The sequence below is a fragment of the Lagopus muta genome, chromosome 3 (genome assembly GCF_023343835.1).
Source record: "Lagopus muta isolate bLagMut1 chromosome 3, bLagMut1 primary, whole genome shotgun sequence".
In the NCBI taxonomy this organism is placed as follows: Eukaryota; Metazoa; Chordata; class Aves; order Galliformes; family Phasianidae; genus Lagopus; species Lagopus muta.
The window spans coordinates 50,467,156-50,483,861 of NC_064435.1; the positions used below are offsets into that span (position 1 = coordinate 50,467,156).

The 16,706-nt window shown below is 43.5% G+C and overlaps 2 protein-coding genes across 12 annotated transcripts in view; one reads left to right on the forward strand and one right to left on the reverse strand.

Annotated features, from left to right (window-relative positions):
* RALBP1 (ralA binding protein 1) overlaps positions 1 to 12,214 on the forward strand; it is a 31,573-nt gene extending 19,359 nt beyond the window's left edge. For 3 of the 4 annotated variants that reach the window (XM_048938582.1, XM_048938581.1, XM_048938580.1), the window contains 8 exons: positions 2,717 to 3,175; positions 5,275 to 5,624; positions 7,219 to 7,380; positions 7,598 to 7,729; positions 8,938 to 9,045; positions 9,816 to 9,937; positions 10,319 to 10,442; positions 10,599 to 12,214. In XM_048938582.1, coding sequence (XP_048794539.1) covers positions 2,717 to 3,175; positions 5,275 to 5,624; positions 7,219 to 7,380; positions 7,598 to 7,729; positions 8,938 to 9,045; positions 9,816 to 9,937; positions 10,319 to 10,442; positions 10,599 to 10,862 — 1,721 coding nt within the window. In that variant the 3' untranslated portion in view covers positions 10,863 to 12,214. Of the gene's footprint in view, positions 1 to 1,271; positions 2,452 to 2,716; positions 3,176 to 5,274; positions 5,625 to 7,218; positions 7,381 to 7,597; positions 7,730 to 8,937; positions 9,046 to 9,815; positions 9,938 to 10,318; positions 10,443 to 10,598 lie in introns of those variants that run through there. The other variant, XM_048938583.1, reaches the window with a different exon arrangement.
* Positions 12,215 to 14,298: 2,084 nt separating this feature from the next.
* PPP4R1 (protein phosphatase 4 regulatory subunit 1) overlaps positions 14,299 to 16,706 on the reverse strand; it is a 59,684-nt gene continuing 57,276 nt past the window's right edge. For 2 of the 8 annotated variants that reach the window (XM_048938577.1, XM_048938579.1), the window contains one exon: positions 14,316 to 15,439. In XM_048938577.1, the coding sequence (XP_048794534.1) occupies positions 15,276 to 15,439 (164 nt within the window). In that variant the 3' untranslated portion in view covers positions 14,316 to 15,275. Of the gene's footprint in view, positions 15,440 to 16,706 lie in introns of all 8 variants that reach the window. The other 6 variants (XM_048938572.1, XM_048938575.1, XM_048938574.1 and 3 more) reach the window with 6 other exon arrangements.

Consider the following 16,706-nt stretch of genomic DNA (forward strand, 5'->3'; position numbering starts at 1 on the left):
TCTAGAGTGCACCGTGTAAGTTTAGGTCCCTGTGTTTGCTCAGCACAGTGCAGAGGAGCTGAGGGGAGGCCTGATGGCGGCTGCAGCTCCTGACAGGGAGCGGAGAGCAGCGCTGAGCTCTGCTGTGTGTGACAGCGACAGGGCCTGAGGGAACGGCATGGAGCTGTGTGAGGGGAGGGCAGCTGGGGGTGAGGGACAGGGGCTGCAGCACAGGGCGGTGGGCATGGAACGGGCTGCACAGGGCTGTGGGCACGGCCCTGAGTGCTGGAGTTCAAGGAGCGTTTGGAGAACAATTCTGGGTGGTCCTTTGTGGTCCTTTGTGGAAGTTGTGCTCAATCCTTATGTCCCTTCCGAGTTGGGATATTCTGTGATGTAATGTAACGTTCTACATTTAAAATTACCTGATTTATCACATGCTTTCAGTTATTTTTCTTCTGTATAAATTTGGGTTGTATTTCAATATATTGTGTCTCTGGTGAAAGAGGTGCTGTAATATTATTACCAGAAGTAAGGTTACTTCTAAATAAAATTAGCCTACTCTGGAAGACATAGAAACTCCCTTGTGGTATGGGTGAGAGATTCTTTGTGAATCTCTCATTAGTATACATTTATAAACTTACGTTGCTGAGACAAAGTAGGCTGGTTTTCTATGTGACTTGCTGCTTCATGTCTTCTCATGAAGTCAAGAAATACCAGTTTCAGTAACGTGCTGTTACTGGTGTTACTGAAGGACTTGAAGAGCATTAAGAATTTGTTTTGCAGCATTGAGTGTTGCAATGTGGTGCTTTGCTTATTGCTGGAATCAGCCTCCAAGTGCAGGCTCCTTGTACTGACTGGCACTGTGTGTGCTGACACTGGGCATGGTGCGTGTGTTGGGAAGAACCCCACTTTGTTAGATGGGGCACTGTTACAGCTACCCAGGTGGAGGTGTTGAGGACAGATTGTTCCGGGCTCCCTTTGGTGAAGATTTAGATTTCTGCTTAGGAGTGACATCTGGGAACCCCATCTTAAATCTGTGCCAGCCCCATCTCGTTCTGACAGGAAGTGATGGTGAGGTGTACTGCTTTGTCCTGCACCTGATACATCAGTGCTGTCCTTATCCCAGAGCTGAATCCTTAGCTTATGCATTGCAGATTTCCCTACCCATTTTCATTTCTAGTTTACAAGAAGAGTGAGCAGTGATATAGTGATATGGGGAGGTCAAGACCTGGTTGCTGTTCATTCTCCAGTTCCTCCTTTCTTCCATGGAACATGTGTTTGGTTGTCCTAGGAAAGAGTCCAGGATGGGAAAACTGGTCAAGTGATTGTAGTTATTTGATTGTAGTCCCACGTTTTAATACATTTCATGTTTTTAACTATTAAATGCTACTTACAAAGCATATAAGAAGGCTTCAAAGTATAGAGAGCTCTTTGGATGTGCTGAAATTCTGCTGGTAAACTAGCTGCAGCTTTTGGAACAGGTGAATAAAGGTTGTTTTGCACAAAGTGTCTCGCCTGCAGACATACAACCTCTCATCTTTCCATTAGGCTTTCTCACATCACTTAAGGAAGGGTGTAATTTTCCACCAACTAGGTCTGTTCAGTTAGAAACAGCACTTGGCTGTCACTGTGCTTCATTCAGGCAGAGGCACTGTCTACAGGTGATGGAAGAGTGTCAAGACATCTGTATAACACTGAGGCAAAGAGCTTATTTTCCACTGCACTGGGGGACGTAGGCCATGCAGGTGACATGCAGGTGAAATGCCTTCTTGTTGAACAACTTTCAGGCTTGCTTTCTTTGGGGCACACTGCGTGTAAAATCGCAATGAATTGACTTGGAAGTTGCATTGGTTTCTATGTTGTTGGTTTTGGTTGGGGGTTTTTTGTTTAGTTAATGGAGTTTTTTGTTGTTTGGCTGTTCTTTTGTAATCCACCTCGTTGTTGTTGCCTGAAGGATAGGCAGGGCCAGCTGCGGAGGCGTAGTTAATGAAAATGCTGGTGCAGATGCTTTAAAGGACACTTGGTGTTTTGGTGCTGAAACGGCGTGCTGTGCCACGGACTCATTTGGAGATCTCACGTACAGTTTTTAAGACAGAAATACAACTTCACTGACAGGTACAGTGGTAGTGTTACTGGAGTTGTTTTGTTCTAACAATGGAAAAGTAAGTTTGCTTGGACTTTCTTTTTTTTTTTTTTTGGCATTTTGTTTGAGACTGTAACTTGACTAATTTCATGCTTGTCTTAAAATTCATAACATTTTGGAATGGGGTCGGAGAGTTCAGTGACTGAAGTTGTGTTTGTTCTTCATTAGAAGGGTTTTTAGGCTTATTTGTATGTAGTAGATGATCCTTAACGACTCTTATACTGTTGATTGCAGGAACATAGAGAAGTTGTGAGACGGTTCTTTTTCTTTTGCATTTCCTTGACTATTAAATGGGAAACTAGCACATAAGATGGACATTGCAATTATGAGTAAGTATGTAAAGCATGAATTGTTTAGATCATGCAGGAGCAGTGTGGCTTATCTTTGATGTGACTGTTGCAATTTCAATTTAGTTTTCGTCCACTTCATTGTGTAACAACTACGAGAAGCCTTTGGAAGAGTGAGGCAGACACTGTGTTTTTACCTGTAACTTCTCTCTCCTCCTTAGATACTACTTTTTCTCTCCTAGCTGGATATCCACAAAGCAAACCAACTTACAGTTGTCCTCTTGCCTTTCCCTCCTTTGCCTCCTAGCGGAAGGTTATGCTGCCTTCCAAGAGGACAGTTCTGGCGATGAAGCTGAAAGTCCTTCCAAGTTGAAGCGGTCCAAGGGAATACATGTCTTCAAGAAACCCAGCTTTTCCAAAAAAAAGGAAAAGGATTTTAAAATAAAAGAGAAACCCAAAGATGAAAAACACAAGGAAGACAAGCATAAGGAAGACAAACACAAAGAGAAGAAGTCGAAAGACTTAACTGCAGCAGATGTTGTAAAACAGTGGAAAGAGAAGAAGAAAAAGAAAAAGCCAATTCAAGAGCCAGAGATACCTCAAGTGGATGTTCCAAGTCACAGACCTGTGTTTGGCATTCCGTTGTCTGACGCAGTAGACAGGACCATGATGTATGATGGCATCCGCCTGCCTGCAGTTTTCCGTGAATGTATAGATTACGTAGAGAAGTATGGCATGAAGTGTGAAGGCATCTACAGAGTTTCAGGTATTCTGAGTGTGCTGATGTACGGGTTCTTTAGTTTGCATTTGTCTTCTTGTTTTACCACTTTAAACACCTAGAGATGCCATTTAAAGCTGCTTTGATTTTAATTATTGAAAAGATAATCAGGTGGCTAAAGCTAAGCAAACCCTAAAATACCAGAAAAGTTGCTCATGTCATGGTACTGCTTAAAGGCAGTAAAAATATCTTTAAATTGACCTATTGTGATAGGATGATGGTAAGTATGAATAAAATGTGCTGCATTGGCAAGCTTGTATTATTTTTATTTTTATTACTTCTGCATGAGAAATGCTGTGCTAGTTGATGGCAAAAGCAAAGATGAGAAATAACCATTTTGTGACTTAAGTTTCTCACTGTTGCTTTTTCCTGTGTATATTTTTCTTCTTAAAAGCTTCTTTTGTCTGGGCAAAGTCACTAATAAGCAGAAAATGCAAGTTTCACATTTAAGCTTAGCCACAGCAGGGTAATTAACCACAGTAGTTGTGTAACACCTACTTACATAAAGCAGCGTGGTCTGTAGTCGTGTTAAACAAAGCAGTCCTTTTGTGAACTCTGTGCAGTGAAATCCAAGCAAGGACTTCAGCATGCACATTTAAGGGAGCAAAAACAAAAAGTGAGAAAAGGAACCTGGGGGAAAGCACCTGGGACAAGTTACTACCAGTGCTGCAAAGCAGTAATCAGACAGTTGCTAAAGGCTTCATTAAGCTGTCCTTATGCTGATGGTCTGCATGGTACTTGGTAGGGATGCTCAGCAGTTTCTTTGTCTCATCTGTGGGGATCATTCTGGCAGTACTTTTTTTTCAGGGTATGCTGCGTTTGGAAATGTTCACGGAAGGTTTGTTTTCCGTACGGTGTTCTTGATGTTTATACAGGATTACATGTTTATATGATGTCCAGGTGTTCTCCAGTGCAATAGCACCCTCTGGTGTGTGCAAGAGTACTTAAATTGAGAGCTCTGAAAGGCAGTGGCCTAGCATTGTACAGCACTTGTGATGAGTAACATATCTGGACATGAAATAGAGCACATTTTAGCTGGCATTTACTGTGAGCTGGGTGCACCCAGCTTTGTTCATTGTACCAGAGCCAGGTACAGTAAGTCAGAGAAAGTCAAATGGGTATTTGAGCTTTAAGAAAGAAACTTTTCTGACTTACAAAAGATCTGAATGTCACTGAGTTGTAAAACTACTGTGCAAAAAATACTGGCAAGGCTGAATAATGACATGAACACCTCTTTATTTATACTTTGCCTTAAACCAAAATGCTATGTGAGATTCCTCTAGCTGGAGACCTAGAAACTAAATTGTGTGGGATTGGTTTCACAGAGGCTCTTCTGAGAAGAAGGCTCTTGCGCAGTCTTGGAGTTGATAAGGCCATATTTGCTGTTTAGTTTAGGGCTGTTATTGAGTAACTTGAGAGAAGTTAAATGGAGAGAAACAACAAGGGGAATCAACTTTTTACAAGGGTTGACAGTGATAGGACAAGGAGGAATGGTTTTAAGCTCAAGGCAGGAAGGTTTAGATTGGATGTCAGCGGGAAGCTGTTCACAAAGAGAGTGGGGAGGTGCTGGAACAGGCTGTCCAGAGAGGCTTTGGATGCTCAGTCCCTGGAGTTGTTCAAGACCAGGTTGGATGCAGCCCTGGGCAATTTGGTCTAGTACCAGATCTGGAGGTTGGTGGCCCTGCCTGTGGCAGGGGGGTTGTACTTGGTGATCCTTGAGGTCTCTTCTAACCCAAGCCATTCTGTGATTCTCTGAAACATGCATTACTCTCTCATTCCTCACCTATTTCATGTTCTTCGATGTAAAGGAGCTGCTGGGCCCAGCTGATTTGGAATGACAGCAGTGCTGGGTTTGGGCCTCATAGCAGTGCTCAGTGCTTTTAGACACAGTGTTAACCAAGTTAATCCTGAGTTGCAGTTTTAACTTTGTCACATATGAATAGACTTTGAAAGGTATTTTCAATTAGTTTAATTTGCAAGGAGAAGAGAAATAAATGCTTCTTAAAAAAAAGAAAGAAAAAAAAAAAAAGACATAACTATTATGCACACACAGTTGAAGAATTGTCTTCATTATTTAAATATTTCAGGAATAAAGTCAAAAGTTGACGAGCTGAAAGCAGCCTATGACCGAGAAGAATCTCCCAACCTGGAAGAATACGAGCCCAACACAGTAGCCAGCTTGCTGAAACAGTACCTACGGGAACTGCCTGAAAACCTGCTTACCAAAGAGCTAATGCCCCGCTTTGAAGATGCTTGTGGAAAGAGCACAGAAGCTGAGAAAGTCCAGGAGTGCCAGAGGCTGCTGAAGGAGCTGCCCGAGTGTAACCATCTGCTCATTTCTTGGCTCATTGTGCACATGGACCACGTTATCGCAAAGGAACTGGAAACAAAAATGAACATCCAGAATATTTCTATAGTGCTCAGCCCTACTGTCCAGGTACGTGCCCCACACAAGTGCTAGAGCAGAGCGTCAGCACAAGAAAGGCTTCTTTATAGGGGTTCTCTTGCAGGTGTGAGGCAGGCACAGTCTGACACAGTTAAGCTGAATTAAAGCTCTTCTTTATACTTTGGGAACATAAGTTGCACAGAAAGTGGGGGGGGGAAGGCTTTTCTGAAGGTGAGTTTGCATAGCGTGGGCCTGATATCAGCTATTATGAAAACACTGCAAAGACTGCTGACAGGGCTTTTTGATTTTATTTTATTCAACATTGAATTCATCTGGTAATTCAAGCGAATGAAGAATTTCTGGGTTTCTGACACAGTGATGGCTTAATGAAGACTATTTTGTTGCTTAATTTCACTATCAAGCCACGGAACCCTGTGCTGCAAACAGATCTTGTGATGACTTGGGTATAATGGCTGTGGTGTCTGCAGTCAGATTGCTGACGTGTTTTCTAGGAAGGTTTTGGTGGTTTCTGGACTGGTTAATTCCTTAATAAACAACTTTGTATTAAATGCAGCTCAGAATCAGTCCTGTCCATGCCACCAGAAACAGGGCAGTGGGTGTGGGTGGTCTGGAAGAAAGTCCACCTGTCAGAAAAGCACTGCTTTATTAAGAGTCCGTGTGGAGGCCTAGTGGGACAAGGGCTGTTCTTCTCTGCTGTTTTGCTGTGCCAGTTGTTTTCTATCAAAAAGCAACAATTAATGTAAAATGATGCAGGCCCAATCACGCCTCACTGTTGAGTAGATTTTAGCAAGTAAAATACAGGCAGAGACAGAATTCTAATCCTTCTTTCAGGCCGTGTTTTTAAATTTTAATGGAAGGTACAGCATCAGAATAAATATTTGCTTCTGTCTCATTTTAAAGCAAGGAATATGGTAGCAGCTCCTTTCAAACAATTTTTTATAAAACTGTTCTAAATCTGAGAGAGAAGTTGGTGAAAATACTGAAGTTTTGGGAGGAGAGAGAAGGCAGCCATCTGTAGCACAGTATGTTTGGTGTTCCTGCTTACCTGTTGCTATCACTTCCATCTTTGTGTGAGCAAAAAGAAAGAGATGGTCAGAGAGCTGGAGCATCTCCCCTATGAGGACAGGCTGAGAGAGCTGGGGCTCTCTTGCCTGGAGAAGAGAAGGTTCTGGGGGAACCTTATAGTGGCCTTCCAGAACCTGAAGGGAGCCTACAGGAAAGCTGGGGAGGGACTTTTTATAAGGGCAGATAGCGACAGGACAAGGAGAAATGGCTTTAAACTGGCAGAGGGTAGATTTGGACTAAATATTAGGAAGAAATTCTTCACTGTGAGGGTGGTGAGACACTGGAACAGGTTGCCCAATGAGGCTGTGAGTGCCCCCTCCCTGGAAGCATTGAAGGCCAGGTTGGATGGGGAGGTCTAGAGGGAGGTGTCCCAGCCTATAGGAGGGAGGTTAGAAATAGATGATCATAAAGGTCCTTTCCAATCCAAACCCATTCTGTGTATTTGCAAGTGATGGAAGGCTGTTGCATTTCTGGAGAAAGATGCTGTGCTTCACAGGTGCAGATTATGTGAAGAAATCATCCTAACCAGAGTTCTCATCTTCCATGCCCTTCCTTTCAGATCAGCAACCGTGTCCTGTACGTATTTTTTACACACGTTCAAGAGTTCTTTGGGAATGTGACCCTAAAACAGGTAACAAAACCTCTTCGTTGGTCAAATATGGCGACCATGCCGGCACTACCAGAGACACAGGAAAGCATCAAAGAAGAAATCAGACGACAGGTTGGTGAATACTTCAGTTGTTTGGTTTGGTTTTGTCCTGGATTTAATAAATTCAGCAGTAAACTTTCAGAAGAGTGTAATTGTGTCACAATTGTCCTGCTGTGGGATGCCACCTGCTTTGAAAAGCAGAACTCCACGCCTTTTGTCATGATGCCAGTGCTGTATTTTTTCCCTTGCTTTGATACACTGACAATAATTGCCTTGGTAATATTTCTAGGAGTTCCTACTGAACTGTTTACACCGAGACTTGCAGGCAGGGATAAAAGACTTATCCAAAGAAGAGAGACTCTGGGAGGTGCAAAGAATTTTAACAGCTCTTAAGAGGAAGCTAAGAGAAGCCAAGAGACAAGTGAGTAGCTTGCAATTTATTGCCCAAAGGTAGATCGTAGATGAAAATGAGCTGGGAGTATTTCTAACTGCAGCGATTCTTCCCCAAGTTTCATGACTGTCGGTTATTCGCTGCTCATCCCCATTTCTTGGGGTGCATCATTCAGCCTTACTGCCTGGCCCAGTAGCTCAAAGTGCCACGACTGTGAGATGGTTCTATAACCATTGATTGGGGGCTTCTAATGCTCACAGATTGTGACAGGTAGGGAATTCTGGTACTCTGGGGGTTTTAAGTTGGGTTTAGAAAGCGTGGCTGCCACCAAAGCCTTTCATTATGCTTTCCTGCTCTGCTCTGTGACTTTTAGCATGCAAATTCTAAAGAGAAACATAAAGTTACATTCTAGAATTAAATTTGCAGATTTCTGGTATTACTTACAGTACTCTTTGAGTTGTGAAAATGTAAGAATATAACTAGATTTTTAGGGAAAAGTGGGCCATTAATGACTTGATACAGCTGTGACAGTTGTGAAAGCATTCCCCAAGGTACACAGAGAGACACAGATAAACCAGGCATTGGGGGGTGTGGGTGTAGCATGGCTTAATAATGCTGTGGGCTCAGTGGAAAAAAGAATCATTTCAGCCTTTGCTGGAGCACGAGCTTAGTCTCTTACACTTGTATTCAGGCTGGTGTGCTGTGGGTGAAGCAGATATCCCAATTCTTACTTTTCATATGACTCAAAACAAAACATCTGAGCATTCTCACAAGAGATGAGAATGCAAGGGAATTAGATCAACCCCCCCCCTTTCAGTCTTTTCAGTGCATGTCTCTTTTTTCCATCTTAATTCCTAAATGGCTGAGGAGCGACACCTTCACCATCCAGCTGTTATTAAAACAGTGCCTGACTAAAACAGCATTTGACAGAGCTCATATCCACTCCATGCTTAACACTGTGTGTTCTGGCCCAACAAAAGGGATGACTGAAGGCTCAGGTGAATGAACTTCCAGCAGCATTTTTTAAACTGTGCTGTGACCCAGAGCACTGGGTGAGCAATGAATGCAGCCATTTTGTTTTGCAAATGCTGAAATTAAAAGCATCTTCCTGAAAACTTTTCAAAACAAGAGTTATGGTTCTAGATTTGAAAAATAATATGTTGAAAAAAACCTCTCCATAACAGTGACTAGGAAGTGGGGCAGGTGGCCTTTTCAGAACTGTCCTCTTTCTCTGGCAGGAGTGTGAAACAAAGATTGCACAAGAAATTGCCAGCCTTTCCAAGGAGGATGTCTCCAAAGAAGAAATGAATGAGAATGAGGAAGTTATAAATATTCTACTTGCTCAGGTAAATAGCAAGCACACAGCAGTTTGTATGCTGTATTTTCATGTTCTGCATCTGTCAGTTACTAAGCATGTAGTTATTCCTTCTAATATAATTGAAAACATAAGGGGCTTAAATGGGCCTCTCAGTCTCTCTGTTAAAATCCGAGGCTTTGTTTGAGTACTAAATAAAGCAGGGAAAGCATGCAGACTGCAGGAGTGTGCCTGAAGCTGAGCAGGCTGCTGTTCAGGCAGAGAGGAGATGGTGTGCAGCAACAAGTAGGCTTTGTTGTTCACGTGCTTAGAAAGCAGTGACCACAGTTAGGACTGTTAACTCTTTTCCTGCTGATCAAAGGGAAATAAGGCAGCTCTTTTGGTGTTTGTGCCTGCCTTGACTTGCCTCAAGAGCTTTGATCTTCCTTCTGCTGCACTTTTCTCTCACTATAAATCTTCAAAGACCTAGGTTTGAATTTAGCTTCTGTGGGTTATCCCAGAGCTTTCCCCTGTGATTTAAGGCAGCAGGCAGCCGCACATCCAGAACTCGGTGCGTCATCCCCACAGCTGTTCAGCACAGCCATCACCTTGAGGATTCAGAGCAGACATTGGTGGCTTTGAACTTAGAGTTGGGCTGAAGTCTTTGCTGACTCAGTGCCAAGCAGGCACGCTGAGTACTTCTGAAAGCAGTTCAGGGAACAGCATCGCCACCTCCCAGGGCACAGCATTAGAGTAATCCTCAGTGCATGTTCCCACAGAACATAAAGCCAAGGCTGTAAGTCAACTAATTGCTTGTTGCAGGAGAATGAGATTTTAACAGAGCAAGAAGAACTGCTGGCCATGGAGCAGTTTCTGCGGAGACAAATAGCCTCAGAGAAGGAAGAAATCGATCGCCTTCGTGCAGAAATAGCTGAAATACAAAGGTAAAAGGGAGACTGCTTGCCTCAGCTCCCCAGCCAGGCATGCACTCTGGGGAAAAGTAGCAAAACTAAAGCACACTTAAAAGATCACTCTGTGCACATCAGCACATTTGCAAGCTGATTCCTTTTATTGAAACCTCTGCATCTTTTTACCTTTTGGGATATTTTCTGATAGTACAGCAACAAAGTTATGATCTAATGGGAGCTAGACCTTTGCACCACAAAAATCATCCCCACAGGAAATAATGGATTTGTTAAACTAAACCCTAATTTTGTTTTCAAAGCCACTTTAGATTGTTCAGTGAACGTGAGCAAACTTAATGTGTTCCAGTCCTGGCAAATGTGAGCAAGTGTTGTGATCTCAGCTTGTCATTGCTCTTCCAGTCGCCAGCAGCATGGCCGGAGTGAAACAGAGGAGTATTCTTCAGAGAGTGAAAGTGAGAGTGAGGATGAGGAGGAGCTGCAGGTCATCCTGGAGGATTTGCAGAGGCAGAATGAGGAGCTGGAGGTAAGATAACTTGAACCTTAGGATTAATGGGCACTCTCCCCCATAGGGGACAGATCATTTTGTGTTGGTACATTGCTGTATTAGCAGCAAAGCGGTGCTGTGTGCAAGGTACAGCCTGGCTGAGGAGCACTGACGTGTGTTTTCCTTACCTAAAAGATAAAGAACAATCATCTGAACCAAGCAATCCACGAGGAGCGAGAGGCCATCATTGAGCTGCGCGTGCAGCTCCGGCTGTTGCAGCGAGCCAAGTCAGAGCAGCAGGCACAGGAGGAGGAGGAAGCGGAAAAGCGTGGGGCTGCTTCTCAGCAGCAAAGGGACGGGGTCCTGGAGACAAAAGCAGCCAAAGAGCAGCCAAAAGCAAGCAAGGAGCAGCAAGTGAAGCCATCTCCAAGCAAAGACAGGAAAGAAACTCCTATTTGATCAGGCTTCTTGGGTATTTGTAACGTAACATCAACCACCGTGTGCAAATAACTGACATTTGGGTCAAACTGCACAACTGGTTGCTGGCTGTGCGCATCCTGTAAAGAACTTTGTCTGCTAAGCCTGGAGACTGCTGTCTCTACTCCCTGTGGCTTCTGCTCATCACTCAGGTGAGTGCAGAGAGGCCAGAAGAGTTCTCCAGCTTCTATCAGATTATTTCAAGACTGGTTTCCTTCAGGTGATTTACAATAATTCCGTAACAGTTTTATTTTAAACCAAACCCATTATTTACATTCATCAGAGCAGAACTGAAGGTCTCATTTCCAGCAAATGAGCGCAAACACCGACACGTACTCATTATTTGCCCCGTGATTCTACTCATTCACCATTATTTCTGCTTATTAACCTCGTCACTTCTTGCTTGTGCCTTTGATACCTTTCTGATGCAGATTATATACATGGGAGCTTTAAATTTATCCTTGGTTGGCTGAAAAGGTGGGAGACTGTGGGGTATCACGTTTACCTGACATGCCCTTAAACTTCTTTTTTTTTTGTTTTAAGGTGTACTGAATAAATGTAAAACTTGACAGATGTTACTTATGTCTCTGTATGATGGAAACGTTCACCAAGAGCTGTTGGTGTGTGGCAGTGCAGCTGATGCACCTGCTCACTTGCAAACCACCGTCACACCCACGGTGAGACAGGTCTGCGCTGCTGCCCTACAGCAAGGCAGTGCTGCGTTCCTCCCTGAAGGAGCGGCACCAGCTGGAGGCGCCGAGCCCAGCAACAGCCTTGGGCCGGCGTTGTAAGCCAGCCTGGTGGCTGCTTTATTTCCTGCCTCCACCCCTCCGAAACCTTTGACCCTGCAGGCAGCTGAGGGCCGTTGTTTCACAAGCGACCTCTCCGTCAGCCCCTGGGGCAGGTGCAGAGAGCTGCTCTTATTTCTCAATCGGGGTATTTATTTTCAGCACCTGTTGGACGTGGTTATAATTCTGTATCTATTGCACTGTTGTGAAGCATTGGCCATGATTTGATTTTGTACAAATAATGCTTTGATATGTTATAGAAAACTGCATAGTATTTTTTTAAAATTTGGAAAGAAGTTTATAAACACAAAAAGCGGTCAGATGACAGATGTTAAATAGAGCATTCTCCCTTGCCTTCGTTACATACATTTTATATATGCTGGCAATATTTAAACTTTTTTTTTTGTTGTTTCTTTCACACTAATTCCTATTGAATTGTCACGGATTTTTCTAATGTTCTTCAGAAAAATCTCTTAATCTGGTTAACTTTTATTTTGTTAGGATTGTATTTATCAAGCAAATAAATTCAACAGCCATTTGAAAGGAGTTTGGAGATTATCTGCTTCATAATGTACAATGTCTTTTTCTAATGCAGCCAATACTTACTCTCCCCACGTAGCACCAGGACCTGCTACTGCCCAGACAGGTGTGCTGGATGGTGGGGTTTGAAGCCAAGAATATAAAAAGAAAACAACCCACCAATCTGAATCTGTCAGAAAGATTTGACAAGGTTGTCATTTTTCAGCATGCAACTCAGCCTCACCCACATTTGGGAAGATGGCAGCTGGAGCGAGCACAGTTCACCATCAGCAGCAAAAGCCCGCAGTGCTGTTGTTCACAACAGCCTCCAGCAGCTGGAGGCAGAAGCACCGTGAGATGTTGCCAAGCTCACTTACTTGAAGTGGTCTCTCAACAAACAGATCAAAAGAAGGCACAGCAAAACAGCAAGAGGACAGAAATTGCCCAACTCTCCTTTAAGCTTTTGTTGCCATTTGATTCAAACCAAGTCTGCTGGGTTCATTCTTATAGGAAAACCTCAAATAATTAAAACTAACTCCAGTTTCTCTTCACAGTCAAACAGTGCAGCTCTCCTGCTCTTGGCAGCCTCTGCTTTTCACAGTCAGGATTTGGAACCACCTGCAGCTACGCCTTTAGAAATAGCTGGCATATAGAAATATCACTGCCCTGCAGCAGAAATAGGTGACAGCACTTAAAGCAAACTATTTATGACTGGAAAGCTATGAGATGGTTAAAAAACTGTTTACTTGCCTTCACAGTGCAGTTCAGTCAGCTGGAAATGGTCCTACAATCAAACCCTACAGCATTTCCATCACCTCAAACTCTCATTTCTTCTGATCCAAATTCTGTTTAGTAGAACTGAAAGGCAGAGTCTGAAAGCACTGATGGGGGGAGCTGACATGACAGCCAGCTCTGCATTCAGACAGGAGGGCTGCCAGACTCATGCAAACACCTCTTTTGGTCAGGCTGAACGTTGCCGGCTACTCTGCAGCCCTCACGAGAACAGGGTCTTACCCCCAAGACCAGGAATTTGTACAACAGCCCCATGCTGTTCAAAATAGCAATTACTAATTTGGTAGTTGGCCCCCTGAAGGCAGTGGCAGAACTTCCTCCTTTTGGGAAAGATAGACTAACAGATGACAGTTTAGGAGCTACCTCTCTTTCTGTTCAATGCTGACCAAGAACAAACGTAGATATGCAGCCTGAATCCTTATTGAGGGAGAAGCGTGGACTTCCACCAGAACTGAAGAAATAGAAAGCAAAGAGAAGCAGCATCTGAAGACCAATATCACTTTTTCCAACTTAAATGTATCTTACCTCTAAACGCTGGAGAATACCTGAAGGCAGCAGAGGTGATGGTTGGCTGTACTGGGTTACAGCAACACCACGTCAGAATGGCAGCAGAACAGCTGCACACAAGAAGTACAGGAAAAGCCTAACGAACACAACCAAACCACACCACCAGTCACAACAAACCCAAGCTTCAAAGCAGACAGAAGTGGCTCTTTCTTAACCAACTCCATGGTGGCACTCAGGAGTCAAACTGTGGGTTGGTGGGGAATAAATAGCAACTTCCTATTTACTAGAGAGGAAAGTGCCACAGAATTCGTTTTCCAAAGAAAACAAGGAGGAAACAAGGAGACACCTCCTTGAGCTTAACCTGTCAGGGATCAGGCACCCAATTGATAAATGAAAACGTTCTGCCAGAATACATCAAGGACAAAGCTGCCACAGCCACCTCTACCTCCTCAGGAAAGTACGCTTCTCACATCTGAGGTTGCGCAGGCTGGAGGAAAAGGTGCCATAAGCAGCTGCCCCTGGAAGACAAAGAAGTGGACACTGTAGCAGTCATCTTACAGGAGAGGAAGTAAAAGCAGCCAAAGGACAGCATGCACTTTAAGAGCAATGTGGGCTTACAGTTTTAAGTCTGAACAGAGGCGGCTGTTTGGATTCACCTCGGCAAAGACATGGTTTCACACCAGAGCAGTGGGCTGCCCAAGCAAACCTGAGCTTCTTGAGAGATAACCCAGCAAAACCTCACCTGCATGACCAAAGTGCATCCACTGTGCTGTATGCGTCATCTCAAAGTACAAAATCCTTAAAGAATCCCCTTTCCCCATGCAGTCATCAGAGTAAGGAAAGCGGGGGAAAAAATAGACACGAATTTTAAACTTACTCTTTTAATGTCTGAAAAAGGTCACAAGATTGTTTTCAATCTTATTATTAAATTTTATTTGGACAAGTAGAGAACAACTTGTATCACAACAGCTTTAAACAACATGATTAAAGACTGCAGCGCTCCAAGGAGGCTCACAGATATGTACAGTAAATGAAGAAAAACGTTGCACCTCAGAGCTGATCACGATCAAGTTAAAAATACCTGACTTAAAGTATATGTGCTAATAAATTTCCTTTAGGTCATGACCAGCATGAAAATAATTAGGACACAGGTACTCAGCAAAGTTTTCTGCTAATGGGCACAGCAATATGCTGCATTTAAGGATTAAAATCAAATTCTAGTTTAGTGTTAGCACTGAGCCCTTAAGAGAAATCCCAATTTTTACCTTCCCCATTGACACACATGAAAGCTATTCCCACTTAAGGGTGTGCCCAGCTGCACACAGATCGAGTCCTTGAACGATAAAATCTCTGAGCGCTAATACTGGAGGTCTCACGTCCCGGTACAGATTTGCCTTTCCAGCCATCTCACCTATCAGTTGCTACAGAAAATACTTGCTAAGTTAACTCCTCAGGAGAAACAACGCAGGTCTCTGGAAATCACATCCTTTCTACAATGAAAATGATCTGCCAATTCAAGTTTTATTTGTTCAGGAAGACAGAAGATTTAAGGCTTCGGTGGCAAAAGTAATCCTCTGAGCAGTGTTTTTTCTCAAGTCAAGCTGACATAAGTAGGCTTACATTTTCTTGATTTAAATCCCTGGCATCAGGTTTAGATAACATCCACCTGTTCGTTCTGGCAAGAAATGTCTCCTTCCAAAGAGGCTGTCCTCTGTCAACCATTTTAGAAGCACGAGGATATTTTGTTTCAATCTTTGCTTTTTTAATTACAGCAACATTCAGGAGATTTTCAGTACGTTGATGAAGCAGTGCTCATGGCATCGTCCGCTATTTTGGTACTGGCAGGGTGTATGCTTGCAAAGTACTTGACATCGCTGTCGTCGTCCATTTGAAGCGCCATGATTGTCTGCTCCACAGCTTCTTGATGAGAGTTGGCCGAATTTAGAAAATACTCTGCAAGAGAAAACGCAGAAGTCTTAGAGGAACGAAGGGCAGCAGACACCTCAAGGCAAACCTCAGCATGCAGTCCACAGGGCTCCAAATCCAGGAGACAAACAGTGCACACGTACGGTCAAACTGCAATGTCTGAGCAGGCCTGCAGCTCTGCTCCAACACATCCATACATTCATTTACAAAACAAACATCATTCTGTATTTCTAATCAGAGTTTCCTTAACAGCGCTGGTAAAAGTACAAGACTTCTATGGCCCATCAATAAAAGAAGAACAGATTCCATGGCCAACAAGGGGTAAACAGCACACACATTAGACTTGGAAGGAGCGTGCTTGTATTTGTGATGAAGGGAAGGTATTACAAAGCTGCAGTCATGCCATTCCATCTTACTGGTAGACTTGCCAAATAGTTATCAAACAGAATAAATAAAATATGTAATAAGAGTGGAAGAAGCCCCAGTACTCAACAGTTCTCACAAACTACGCAACACAAGTTGCACAAAAACCACATAATTATAGATTGCTCATAGGAAGGGCAATTCAGATCTGAGGTGCAAAGGACTTCTGAGTTTACTTATATCTACCTTTCATAATCTGCCCCCCACCCCTATCACACACACTGTGTGTGTCCCTGAGGCAGGGACTGCCTGCGTGACGGGCTCACACAGTGGCAATGCAGAATGGAGTTGTACGATCCAGGAGGGGAACACAGAAATATTGAGGCCAACAAAAATCTCAACAGAATATTGTAACAGCAAGAAGAAGGGCAGCCTTGGCACAGTTAGCAGAGGATGACAAATCACCACACGTCAGCTGATCCACAAAACTGCATATGCTTACTCAGAGCCTCCAGCATACACATGACAGCTAGTGATAGCCTACTGCTCACTGAGTGGGCATCCTTTGTGCTGCTCTAAACATTCTGCATTTCAGTCACACCACTTCCATCTTCCCAAAAGTCTTCTATGATAGAATGGCAGTCCTCAAGCCAGTGTATGTATTTTGAGGAAGAAAGTGGCCAGAAATGAAGTAGTTCAAGTGCAGACTCTGCAGGTTTACAAACTCTCTAATGCTGTTTTCCATTACAGTACTTTGGAATGTGAGCACTGCTGCCTCTTCTGGCACCTGCTATGCTCTGGGGATCCCTTCCTAAGCACAGTCTGCAATTTGAACACAGCATATCCTAGTTCCCCTGAACAGACACCAGAGAAACTTCCTTCTCACTGCTACCATAAACCATAAAAACAAACAGCAGTCATCTCTTCCACC